Raw genomic sequence first — 14,379 nt, forward strand, 5'->3', positions numbered from 1 at the left:
TATATATATATACACACACACACACACACACACACACACACACATATATAGAAATTATCAGAAATATTTGTTCCTCAAAATGCTTTTGGTGGCTTTGTCTGTTTTTTGAGTTACTGTACATTTACTCTTGAGAATAGAAGCATTTCTCCATAAGCCGTTACAGCATTGTGAATCAAAAGAGGGCGTTTATGAGCATTTTCATCATTGGAAGTTGTATAAAATGAAAACACTGAATATATATAATGAACAAAATAATACATTTGTATAAGAGCAGACAAATCTGATGATACAATCTGAGAAAAGCAGCTGTTGCAATAGATATTTTTTGAAATGACTACTTCGGTGCTAACTGCATGTACATGCACATAACAAAAATATAACTCTTAACTTCCCTCTGATAACAGATGCTCCATTTCTAGACAAACGGAATCTGGGAAACATCTTGTAGAAACATTCCAAAGCTTATTAATCCAACACCATTTGCTTGAGGCAATCTCAATCATTAAATAAAAAGACCCAATTGAAAAATTACAATTGACAGGAGAAGAGGAATAGCGATGGAGAAAGAGTCAAAGAAGCACACACAGCTAGAGGTTGTTGTTTTGCAACTGAAACCGGAAGGTCGTAAAGCTTTGATAGTTCCAGTATTTACTATCACCTTAAATCATGTACAACTACAGCAAACTTTTCTATAATAAGTTTTCATGCATGCGCGCTGCTGTGGAGAACCATTGCCACTTCACTCGTTTTATGCTTATGAGCTTGAGGCTATTCACAGGCAACTAAATCATCGTTCACTGGAGGAAAATAGTACCTCAGTGGAGAGAAACAAAGCTAAAACAAGCCATTCTGAGGATAGCGTATGACAGGGACCTCTGATGCATGGCTGGTAAACTTCAGCAAAATGGAATAACTTACCGAGCACACCAAGCCGATAGTTTACGGTTATGACGATGACGTTGCCGTAACTGGCCAAGATGCTTCCATCGAACATATTTGCTGTTCCTTCCATGTACGATCCTCCATGAATGAAAACCATCACAGGTTTGGGGCTCCCACTTTCACGAATGTCTGGAAAAAGGAGGGTAGAAACGATTACATGACAAATTACTGTAGACAGCTGGAAATGCATTCAGAGCTGAGGGCTCCCATTTTGCTTAAATTGGCCACATTGGCTTTATTTTTGAGACAAGATCGGTTTTAAAAATGAGCTCATTAATTTCCTATGCAATATGAATGTAATGTTCCTGGTGATCGAAAAATTTCTGGTACTTTTTTTCTTAAGGGGTTTGTCAGTAATAAAATGTGGGAATTAAAATGGGCATTTTCATTTCCAAAGTAATGCTTTTGAATTAAGTAAGGTTTTGAAACATTACTAAGAAACAAGGTGGGCAAACTTGCTTGCCGCTTCACCTCATCTTCTCCGATCACATTTTTCTTTTAGCAATGAAAATGGCACACTTTTTAAATTTCCATACATTGCTTAGGCAAAGTAATCCACTTTAGGAAAATGGTCTCTGTCCGAGAGGGAGGTATTTTCAAAACACAAATGCGATGCAGATGATAACTTTCGTCTTGCTTGAGGGAGAGTGCCATTTCATCATGGTTGCAAAGCCTTCACATAAATCTCAGTTATTTTATTGGGCGTGCAGGGACCTGCTTCTGGGAGATCTCGTAACAAGTGAAAAAAAAAACCTAATGAAAAAAGCTATAATTTTCCAAAACAATTTTCTTAAGGTCCCTAAACAAGACCACCTCGTGCCAAATGTGTGTACGCACAATTTCTTTTTTTTTATCAGCCATTTGTTTTCTCTTCTCATCTCAGTTAGCTTCTTTTCTCGCTTCTTCTTGTAAGATGCTCCAAGTGAGATTTGCATACAATGCATCTTCTGTATCAGGTGATTTAATGTCTCGTCGCCGTCTCATCTCATTCCTTTCTGTCTCTTTTCCTATTCCAAAATGCTCAATGCAAAACACACATAATGGGTTTGTCATTGTCAGGCAACATAAATGCCTCGTCTTGTCTTATCTTGTCCCTTCTAGTCTCATTTTGTCTCACCTGGACCCATCTCTTCTGTTCTTTTCTTCCAGAATACTTAAAGTGAGATTTGCACACAATACAGTAGTTCCTCTTCATCAGTCAACGTAATTTCTTGCCTTGTCTCTTTTCGTGTCCTCTGACCTTGTCCTACACCTGGTCCTTAAACGTTCAAAGTGAGATTCTCCCCTTACCCACATTGTGTCCAGTCACAATTTTAGCCTCTTGAAAAGGGCTCACAGTGAGGTTGCCAAAAATGAGTATTATTTATCAGGCACCATGTCTCATGTCATCTCATCTTTCTTTGTCCCTTACTGCCCCATCTCATCTCTTCTTTCCAAATCCTCAAAGTGAGATTCGCACAGCGTTCTTCTGATTCAGGTGACCAAAGGTTTCTCTTTTCTTTTCTTATCCCATCTCCTCTTGTCTCAACTTCTCTGCCCATCTCATCTTCTCTCTTCTTGTCCCACCTTGTCTCAACTCCCCTTTTCATCTCTTCTCTGCTTCATCAGACATGAAATGTCTCTTTTTCTCTATTTTGGTCTCATCCCACTCATCCCATTTCTTTTCTTGCAAAATGGTAAGCATAAGATTTTCTCACAACAGTTTTTCTTCATCAGGCAACATAATGTCTCGTCTTATCTCACCGAGTCCCTTCCCATTCCATCTCTTTTGTTTTCCTCTTGCAAAATATAGATTTGTACTCAATTCTTCTTCTTTATCAGGCCATATAATGTCTCTTCTCATTTCTTGTCTCGTCACTTCCCTTCCCGTATATTCTTTTCCCAACAATGTTGTGGCTTTGTATGAAAAAGTGCTTTCTTAAGCTCTGATCATGCAAAAAAGATCTTAAGATTCATATATAATTTTGTGGCTTTTTTTAAATTAAGCATTAATTAGGTTTTAATATCTTACATTCATTTAGATGAATGAACTGAATGACTCATGAGCCCCAGAAGAATGTAAACTAGCCCAGTGAGTCTATCAGTGTCCAGGAGGAGGAAATGACAGAAAGTGATTCCTCGGAGACATGAATACTACAATGATCCCTGTCGTCTTTCCAGACTGACAGAAATACTCCCCATCTGCAGGGCGTATCACGTGTGTATGCGCACACCAGTCTGTTTGTATTCTATAAAGTCTTTTATAAATGTCATATGTCAACGATAAGTCCAGTGTACCGTGGCCTTTTTCCAAAACGTCACTCCTAAATGATAGCATGACTGGAGTTTTTCTGTCACTGATGAAATGCGACCGACTATGCCCTGACTTACAAATGCTAAGCTGTGTTTTGAAAACGGTAAGGTCAGTAGAGACCCATATGTGCACCGTGCGCATTCAAAGGGTTTTTGAAAACATATCTTTTTTTTTATCCATAAATTTAAAGTCAGTGGGGTCCAATGTTGTTTTACACTTCCATTGAATGGACAAAGATAGTTAAAACCTTCTTCAAATGATCAAATTAGGTGTTCCGCAGTCAAAAGAGTGTCACAAAATTTTTTATATTTTTTTCTTTTGCCTAACACAATTTTTTGGAATTTCAATCTGGCACAATCTAAGAATGCATACTTACATTGTCTCTTGGGCCTACTGCCACAGATTACTTGAAAAAGTCAATAAACGTTGTACCCTTCATTCTAAAGTGCCAGATTAATGAACGTGTCAAAAGTGGTTATTGATTTTGGTGATAGTTTGCTTTAGTAAATCTCCAGCAAATAGTCATATCTAGAGAATCTCTTGGTATTTGAAGTTGTTATATGTGATTGATGATCTGGGGATATGGTCCATATGCAACTTTTATATCGAAAGCAAAAATGTAAACTAATTAGAATAGATATTAATATCTGTGAGTGGGCCACTGATGTGATCAAGCCAATTACTGGATCTATGAAATAAAATCAGAGGAGCTGGTTGGCGAGAACTGTCACCAATGCCACGGCAGCTGATATAAGCAGTGTGCAGTAATAAGGTAGCGTTATGTCTACATAATTAATGTGCATTCTGTTTCTCCTCTCAGCCCTATCAGCTGCAGCTGTCTAAGAGCCAAACAGCGGCCCTTTTCCACTTAGCAAAAAGCGCATGCAGATAGGCCTCAGGAATTTGAATAAACGTGTTTACTTAAATGTTTAGCTCGTTCGGCTACATGAAGTCACCCATACGTTAGATTAAAAAACGTTACTGAAGCGCTTTCAAGCGAAACTTGATGAAAACTGTGGTAATTTAGGTCAAGCTGTTTCTAACTATGTCAAAAGTAAGGATGTGGTATGCTAAGATGTATGTCTGACTCGGAAATCACCTGATTTTCGACAAGATAAGAGCTCGTGTTAAGCAGACTTTGTCGGTTTACAGTGACCTTGGAGTATTTTGACACACTGCGTTTACATTTCTGTTTAAAGTCCTTTTGGTAGATGTTAGAAATACGTTAATGTAAGTACAACGTAACATAAATTGTTCAAACTAGCGACGCCACAATCTTTTTACGTACTTGTAAATTCACAGCTTTGATTCATGTTAACATTGGTAGCCTTTTTCAGAACAGTGCAGGTTTCTGAAAAAAAAACAAGCTAGCGCAATAAGTATTTTAGGGTGTATTCACACCTGTCTTGCTTAGTTTGACTGAATCAAACTCAAGTTCGTTCCCCCTGTAGGTGTGGATCTTTTGGGCAGGTGTGAATACAGCAATTGCACTCGGGTGCAGACCAAACAACCGTACCGAAATCCAGCTGAAGAAGTGGTCTTGGTCGGCTTACATTTTAAAAATCAATTGTTTTGCCTATGCATGTTCATTCATGTCTTTTTTTTTTTTTTTAAGAAATTGAGTCCCGATGTCCTCTAATGAGGACATAGCATAACTTATGAATGAAATATCTTCTTCTTTTTTACATTATTCTAAATGCTCTAAACAATTTAAAGACATGAAAAAACTAATTTTTTTCCTAAAACTTTTTTCTGGGGTCTTAAGAGGTTAAGTATTTTATATCTATAGATTTTATTTCCGGCAAGTCGTAATTACAACATTGTATGACATTGTCTAATATGATGCTCATAAGTTTCTTCATATTGAGTTAGTATCTGATAACACCAAATCAATAAAAGAATAAAAATTGCACTATGAAAGTTGATTAACCTGATTAGCCATGATTAGCCTGATTTCCAATGAATGGATGACCTTAGCACACGTGTAGTTTAAAATGTGATTTGATCATTTCAAATCCTTGAAAACAAGTTGGAACAGCCGATCACTGGAGACGTCTTAAAAGATCCACAGTAGATCTGAGAAAACATGTTGAAATCATAGGGAAGCTCCTGGTTTTGTAAGGACTTTGTAGCCATTGTAGCTTGATGTACGACATACACTTGATGGGCAGCCGTGAGTGTCCTTAAGGTAATTCAGACCAGGCCTCTGAAGATGCTGAAGTTTCAGCTGATGTTGGCGATGAGTGTTTTCCCAGTACTGTATATCGTCAGGCCTGCTTAAGAGGATTACTCTGTCGGTTTCAAGAGAGTTCTTGTGAGATACTCTGTGGGATTCTCACTGTATATTTGTGTTGCTGTAATCTTTTGATGTGCAGATCAAAGCAAGGAGGCTCTTTCCTGGTTTTAGCCTCCTCTAATTGGTTCCTATTTCATTTGATTATACAGGAGACCGTCTGCACTGGGCTTCTGTTCTGACATAAACACCAAACGAAATGTTTTTATCACATACAGTCACTCAGGGATTATTTTCATTAGATTTTGTACCTCTTTTGCAGTCTACAGCGCAGGCATTTAATCGATGTGTTAATTTGTTGTGCATCTCTATAGATTTTTGCACAACCACTAAACATCAGGCAATTAAAAGTCATCTCAACGGCTGGACAGTAATGACTATTGATGTACAGTCTGATGGAAATGAAGACGTGGCATTTTGGACTCCAGGAACATACAATGTTGCATAGGAAATTTTTGTAGGGGGCTTCTGGTTTAATTTTGGAAAATTGTCAATCTGTTTTTGTTTTTAACAAGGGGATTACATCAGAATGTATTTTTTAAAGGCAGAAGGGTTGAAAAATCATGCAAAAAAGTGTTAGGAATTAATATTAGGAATATTAGTTTGTTTGCTTGTTTTCGGTTTGTTTAGGTGAGATGCAACATATAAAATTAAAAGGAAATGATAATAAAATTATTATTCAAGCAAAATCCTATGAAGGGTTATTAACAATTATGTGTATCTGGAATGACGGGAGACAGGTCACATCAAGCAAAAACGACAAAACACATCCAGCAAAAAACGAGCAAGAAAAAAAATCTCCACTCTCAAAAAAGGACAAGAAATTTAAGAAAAACAAAGAAGAAAAAACCGGAGGGTTCCTTGTCATGCATATCAGTTTGGCATCAAAAAAAATACCTTCATCCTCAGCACCGTCATTATCAGCTAAATCATCATTCTGTTTCTTTGAAAGAGGACCTAGGATCAAGAATGGAAAAGATGGAGCAGAGAGAAAATACAAGAGCAAACAAGCCTTCAAAAAGTGCTTCAAAGACACAAAGAACTCGCACTGAAATCCTTGGCTTTAAAAACGATAGCGTATTTAACCAAAAAAAAAAAAAAAAAAAGAAAGAGAAAGGAAATCAGAAAGGAAGATCTGAGCTAAAATTCAACAAAATAAACATGTTTAGATGTTTACAAAGTTGTAAGACAGAAAAGAACCTCCTTACTGCCTTACTGATTCACATAACAGTACAAAATAAGGATATTCATTTCAAGTCAAAAATATTACTTCCTGATTATCAAGGGGACTAATGCTGTTTTTCACAGGGTTAACTATTCATTGCTGGGTTTTGACAGTCGAAAATGTTTAAACGTTTCTCTTTTTGCAATAATGCACATCATCTTCCAAATGCATTCAACAGCCAATGCACTGCGTTGTTATTTTACACCTGTGGGTCATTTTACCGATCATACCTGATTTATTAATTTGACTGATTATTAAAGGAAACATCCAGTTGTGAAAAGACTATGTTTGCAAGTATAAAGAAGAATCTAGATGCTCACCATTTGCTTTTTAATCTGCAAAATAATGCAGAGAGGCACAGCAGAACTAACAACGCAAGTCAGAGGCCGGTGAAGGTTAATACTGTTTTCTTGCTTATTGTTTTCAGTGATATAGTTTCAGACTCAAGAATGCAGGAAACACTCACACACGCAGACGTACAACAAAAGCAGATTAACTCGTGCATGCAGGAAGCTCATTTAAAATAAGACAACACCAAGCCAAAGGTTTCGGTGAGCATGCAGGGGTGTGTATATAGTGTGTGTGTGTGTGAGAGAGAGAGAGGGGCAGGAGGACTGGGGGATGAAGCAGCTCTCTCAGCCAAAAGTCAATCTGTCCATTTAATCAGACAGCTGGGGCCAAAACTCATGACCCACACATTCTAATGGACCACACAGAGGAATGGAGAGGGCCGTTCGCTGCATTGAGTCCATTTTATTTTGGTGAAGCTCTGTGTTTTCTGGTCTGGGCCAAGACCTTTGTAACTCCAAAAATGGGTTGAAAATGACAGCTGCTGTTTTGAATAAAAACATTGTTAATATTTAAGGCTGTTCCACTCAGATTTTGTCTAAAAAAGAAATAAACATTTTGCATCATAAAAACAGGTTAAACACAACAGATAAATATTCAGTCCAATGAATCAGGTCAATCAATGCCCTGTGTACACAAAAATGAATGGAGAAAGTGGGGGGGAAATGTAGAACATTTGATTAGTTTTAAAGTACATTCATTGTCATCACAGAAATACACACACACACACACATATATACACGTGTCTGTGTGTGTGTGTATAGAAAGTCATTAATGTCATTAATTAATACATTTAATTATTATTATTGTTAATAATAATAATACTTTCACTGAAGTTGAACCAACAGCATAAAATAGAAATCATTTCAAGTGTTTTATTCACCATAAGCAGCCCTGCAAAGAAAAAATAATTTAATAAATAGCAAGTCTAGACCAAGAATTGACTAAATCCTTATCCGACAATACAACTGCCACAAATAAGCTTGCACAATAACATCAACTATAATGAAAATGACCTCAATATCCCTGTCTTGCAGCCTTATAGTTCTGTAGCTTATTACACAGAACGATTTTTATCAGTAGATAATTGCTTTGAGAGCAGTCCTCATTATACAGGGTGGAGAATTCGAGCGCCGCCCAGACTCCAGCTGACATGAGGGCCAGGGGTGAATGGAGCAAGCAGACAGGCAAAGGCAGAGATCAGGCCTGAGCGAGGTCTGGCTTAGAGTTAATCTCACCATCAGTACAAAACATGTTTGCGAAGACTGACTTTCTCTGGATCTCAAAAAGCCGCTATGGAAACTCAGTGATTCCATCCGATGGGGAAAAAACAGTCAAAATAAGATTCTACAGAAATGTCAACTAAAAAATGCCTTTTATTTTATAGATTTACATGTGCTGAGGGAAAACACAACTAGTGCTTCTATGGCTGTGACACACCAAGCCGACACGTCAGTAAGCACAGTTTATGCGGTATGTTACACACCATCGGCACCAGTTGGACCCTGTCGGTGGCATTTTGGCCGATTGAGCATGTTGAATCGGTGTCAGGTGGTTGGTGAGAGAGCTCACTCTGATTGGCTATTCAGCTTAGCGAACCAGTGCATGAGACGGAAAACGCAAGCAAACAAACGATGCACTTACAGACTGCTCTTCTAATGGGGTATTTACACAACGTTTTTAAATAAAAATGGAAAACTTTCATTCATATTTAAATAGTATTTTTGCGGCTTAATATTCACAGAAACTAGTTCATATAACATTTTGAATTAAGTGTACTGCCCTACTTTTGATTTATTCATCCAAAATTTGGCAAATAATTTGGCACGATTTGTATATCTACAGTCTTAGTTTTGATTTTGAACAACGAATATAGGCTATCGCCACCTGCTGCTATAGATAGTCCTTTCCTCTCAAGCAGGCAAAGAATGTACATGTTAGTTGGCTGCATACAAGCACAACTTTCAGGCCCAGACTCAGGCGAAGTGAGGCAACAACAAGTCGGCGTTAGTTCTTTTATGTCGGTTTGGTGTGTCACAGGTTTTATGGGAGAAAAAACAAGCTTTAAGCAAAGGTTTTTGGCTTTGGTTCCTCATAAAACAGAATCCGTATACTAAGTGTTTTGGGCCACATAAATTTCCAAAATTCGAATAATTTAGGTGAGAGGTTTAGAGCAGCGGAACGACTGAATAACAGCAACATAGCGGCTTTCCACAAATGTGCATTTATGTTCCCCAAATGAGAGTTTAAAAGCAAAGTTTATCTGCATTTTTTAAAACAATCAACTCGCCATGTAAAAGCCCTTCTCGTTCTGTAATAGCAGGATTCTGTGTTCATATCTCATCAAATCAATCCATTATGAGCCAAGCTTTTATTTAGACCACACGTGTATCTGTTCTCTTGAAGCCTGGAAATGTTTTGAGGTGGCAAAGTGCATTTATTCCCTTCACCAGCCTGTCACTTCATCCCTGAGAGGGGTCACAGCCCCCGCCGGAACCCTCTGTGTGACCCCTACAGCTGGGTTCACCTCAGTCCCTCTCTCTTTCTTTCTCTCCGCCAGGTTCCAGTCTGCTGATTAAAGGCAGCAAGGTTCACTACAAATCCACTGTGTGACCACAGCTACTGCAAGCCGATCATGTGTCAGGTAAGAAGCGATACGCACACAAGCAGACTCCACAATCATCCGCTCTTTCACTGTCATAACACGCTAGATTGATTTATCATCGTTCAACTGCCTCTGACTCGCCAGCTCTGCCTACAAAAGCATTTCCATATCCATCCTTATGCCCGCATCGATTGCTATTCACCTCTGACTAATAAACTGCTACTTCATGCCCAGCCACTGTTTAATGCAGTGCTCCGGTAGGATACACCCGACCGCCGGGACTCCAGGACGCTGACTGAGTAATCGATGCTCAGAGGTGGACTGAGTTGAGATTGAGCCCATTGACATCTCTGAGCATTTGTCAAGACGCCCCTCTTAGACGCTCCTCTGAGCTTCAATGCACATTAAGGAGCCATAAGGAGTATCACGACATCTGACGAGATGGTCTCCATGTCGATTCCAGTGTAAATGTTATAGGAAAGGATGGCTAAAAAGCATATTAGTATCATGAGCCTTGACTGTGCCCTGCATGGCAGAACGCAATAAGCTCTGATGAGTGTAATCACACACTTGGCCGAGATCTTAGGAAGATGTATATGTGCTCTGCTGGGAACACATTTGACTCTGAGCCTGGGTAATTTACCCACTGAAAGGCCTAGGAAAGATATGTTTTGTTGTTGGTGGTGTTTTTTTTCCCCCACAGATAAATAACTACAGCAGGAAACACCTGCGAGAGAGTCGCTATCACCTAAATTACACTGAATCAGACAGAAAAACAGTCCAATTTTTGATGTTTAAATGGGGCTGGATCTCAAAAAACATGTTTTATATAAACGTTCACCCCAAAATCAAAAGTAAAATAAATAAAATAAATGATGATGATATTTTTCCATTTTTACATAAAACAAAGCTCGTTTTATGATGTTGACATTATTTTATTTTGTGCCATTTTCTAATAATTTTTTTAAAACATTATTTTCATGATTATTCCTTTCTGAACCATATTCTCAAAAATTTTATTTAAAAAAATTCTGTCAACTTCATTTTTTTGTCTATGTTGATTTTCATGAGATTTCAATGATTTATAAATCAGTGTGAAATAAATACTAATACAATGACTACTTTTATGCTTATGTTTTATTTGTATCGTATTTTATATTTACATTACAACAATGATACAATTATAATTAGAATATACTGTTTTACATTTGTAAGCATTTGTAATATACTATTTTACACAGTAAGCACACTTCCCCTTTTTTCATTCATGTAAACAAAATATACTTATGTTGTATATGTGCTTGTCATGTGCAAAAAAACAAAACAAAACTAAAAGAACACTTCTTTTGATGATTTACTTTCCTATTGCTTTTCTATACATTACTATTCTTAATGTTAATAATTAATGAATGCATGCTATTTTTATGGGGCAAAAAAGTATGATGTACTACTAAACTAAAGTTTTGTGAGATTCACTCATGGATGTGTGGAATGAAAGTCTCTCAACTTTGTCCACTGACAAAAACGCTTTCAAAAACTAGAGTAAGCAAACATGCTAGACAAGACATCCTGCTTTGCTGTTCTTCCCTAAGTTGTTGTTTCAATGCTTTTGGTTGTGCCTGCTAGGAAACACACACTTGGATCTAGATTCTTTTTATTTCTCATCTGTTTTTCTGTAGCACAGACTGACAGAAGAGCATCCTCTAGCCACACTTGGGGATGTATACCAGGGCACAGAGTGATGTGAGTGCTTTCCCCAATCCCTGCCTAGTACCAGGATTCTCACAAATCCTGGCTAAACAAGCCCCAGGCTAGAAAACATACATCACGTAGCTAAAAGTTTTAGCAGCCCTCCCATATACTTGAGAGAGAGAGAAAAAGAGAAAGATCAGTTCCACGATTAGGGTAGTTGTCGCTTTTTTTACCACTACTTTATTATATTAAAAATAACCTCAGCCTATGCCAACTGTCACTCTAAAACCTATAATGTGATATAAAGTTGGTCACTTCTTAGTGTTCTATAAATTGAACAGAATGGCTCAGTTCCAATACATAGTGAGCTGTCTGACTGTCTGCTCTCAGTGGATTCCAATATGTTGCTAAGTTAATGGCTCAAAAGTTTAATCAACACAAAAAAAGATACAATTGGGTGTAGCAGTGCATTTCTAATGAGATGGAAATACATTCAAATCAATGTGTTTCAGTAGTCAGGAAACATTTACAATTGACAGTTCCCTAGTAATAAACATTTAATTCTGAGTTTGCCTTATCTGCAAATGAAATTGGCTTAGATTTGGGCCCAAACGATATCTTACGAAGCACCATTCTGCAACCTAGCGATTGGAACAGCCTTGTCCTTGAGAATACACCAATGAAACAGAGCAAATACATATCACTACATGGACCGTAACTCAGTTATAGAAATGCACCATTGTATACAGGGTCAGTCCCTCCGGAGCAACCTGGTGTTAAACGCCACGATCAAGAACACGATGATGATGGATTTAAACCTGCGGCCTTACTAGCCTGTATTTTTATTGGATTAGTTCACTTCCAGAAAACAAATTTCCTGATAATTTACTCACCCCCCATGTCATCCAAGATGTTCATGTCTTTATTTATTCGGTCAAAAAGAAATGAAGGTTTCTGAGGAAATAATTTCAAGGTTTTTCACCATTTAGTGAAATTTAATGGTAGCCAACAGTTTGAAGGTCCAAATTGCAGTCTCAATGCAATTTCAAAGGGCTCTACATGATCCCAAAATGAGGAACCCCAGGTGCCTTGTGTAGCAAAATGATTGGTCATTTTCTAAAAAAAAAGAAAAAAGAAAAAAAAATGTATATACCTTGTAACTCCAAATGCTCGTCTTACATTAGCTCAGTGGTTCCCAAACCTTTTTCTGCCAGGCCCCCCTTTTGTAGAGAAAAATATTTTCAAGAAAATGAAATGAAAATGAAAATGAAACAGGCAATGTTTGATATAATATTTTGTTTCATTGTAATGTACTGTATGTACGTTCCCTGAACTACATTTATGCGGCTACGTTGGCTATGTTTAAATGAAAACGAAAAGAGGCAGTGATGTTTGATATATTTTATTTGTAAATACAGTGAGGAAGATTGCAGTAGCCGAGGCGAGCTGACTGATGTTAGTAAGTAAGCTACGCTGCTGTTCCATTTGCAGAATTACCAGACTTGTGTCGTTCTGTCCGCGGGATTCACACTCCCTAGTCTCATGATGTCCGAACTACCGAGGATGCAAGTCCGAAATTTGCGCACTTGATATTGAGAAACACACGCAGACCTAACGTTACATCACAGTACTTTAGACCATGATGGAAACACAGACAGCAACAGGTTTGGGGGAAAAAAGTTCCTGCGAAAAAAGTTCCTGGGACATATTAATGTTCCAGGTAATTTCGGTGGAAAAGCGGTTTTATATTTCTACATGGCTCCCTGCAATACAACTCTGATTCTTCAAGCGCCATCTAGTGGTCTGTTATTGATACAACCACAACTGCTACAACTGATAATGGAGCGCTGAAGCGGGTACTGTACGAGTCATGTTGAGGTCATAAAATTATGTCAAATTAATATTTTGCGTTCAATTATTTACTTATCAGGCAAGTGGCCACATGATAAGTGGGAAAATTACGCAGTGTAGTCTTTATCACCCTGCAGAGGTTTCTTTTGCAAAATAATCTGCTGACTGTACACTATCCCTCAGCCTTGCCGCGCCTCCCTTGTCATAGCTCCGCGTCCCCCCTAGATGTCGCACCCCCCAGTTTGGGAACCACTGCACTAGTCTCAGTCTCAGATGTCACGCCCACAGACCGTTGGCTAAACGTCGGATGCATATGGCACACTTTTCTGGAAACACTTCAGGAATGTCGAAGTCATCATCTGACTGGTTAAATTAAACCGGATTTCCGGGAGAGTGTCGCGTTTATTTTCGGTCCGCCGGAAAACAAAGATGCCGTGGCGCAAACCCCTCACGAAAGAAGAAAGCCGTCGTGTTTACAAATGTGCCGACGAATGCTTATAGTTCATTAGAATGCTAACGCTTAAAGTTCTTAGAATCTTTAAAATACATCCGAGAGTTTCACACACCGGTTTGTTATTGTGGTGACATTTCCACGCCCCGAAACGTGATGCTAAACGAAACGAACTGTGATTGGTTGTTTGACATGTCGGTCAATGAAAGCTATGATACATTCCAGACCTTCAGCCGTCAGTCTGAGGTCTGGCTATGCGAGACTACCAGTGCACTAGCTTGACTTTACGCATTATGTAGTCACATTGGAAAGGTTACACATGACTTAGAAGGAAATACTGACCCAGTGTTTACAAAGCAAACAAAGAAAGTCAAACGCCCTTTAGAAAAAAGATAAAACAACGATGTCAGGTGATTTTGAAGTTGGAGGAGAAAATGAGATGGAGGTTTTCACACTACCATACCTTTATGAACTGGAGTACAAAGACAAAGAACTAATCGCGTATGGCGTTTCCAACGTGATTACGCAATGCATGAAGTCGTGGATGCGTATTGCAGAGCTAGAGCAAGATTAAAAAGTATCAACATTTTTCTTTTTCTTAGAAAATTACTTCATCGTTTCACTAGATAAGACCTTTATTCCTCGGCTGGGATTGTGTAGAGCCTTTTGAAGCTGCAAT

General features: G+C 38.3%; 1 protein-coding gene across 2 annotated transcripts in view; it reads right to left on the minus strand.

Annotated features, from left to right (window-relative positions):
• The window catches only part of LOC306856465 (neuroligin-1-like), a 220,683-nt gene that overhangs the window by 129,084 nt on the left and 77,220 nt on the right, over nt 1-14,379 (minus strand). Inside the window, exons 3-4 of one of the 2 annotated variants that reach the window (XM_079395767.1) lie at nt 6,426-6,485; nt 919-1,071 (exon numbers count right to left, since the gene is read on the minus strand). In XM_079395767.1, the coding sequence (XP_079251893.1) occupies nt 919-1,071; nt 6,426-6,485 (213 nt within the window). The remainder of the gene's footprint in view (nt 1-918; nt 1,072-6,425; nt 6,486-14,379) is intronic. The other variant, XM_079395768.1, reaches the window with a different exon arrangement.

Source organism: Barbus barbus (assembly GCF_936440315.1).
Source record: "Barbus barbus genome assembly, chromosome: 37".
Taxonomy (NCBI): domain Eukaryota; kingdom Metazoa; phylum Chordata; class Actinopteri; order Cypriniformes; family Cyprinidae; genus Barbus; species Barbus barbus.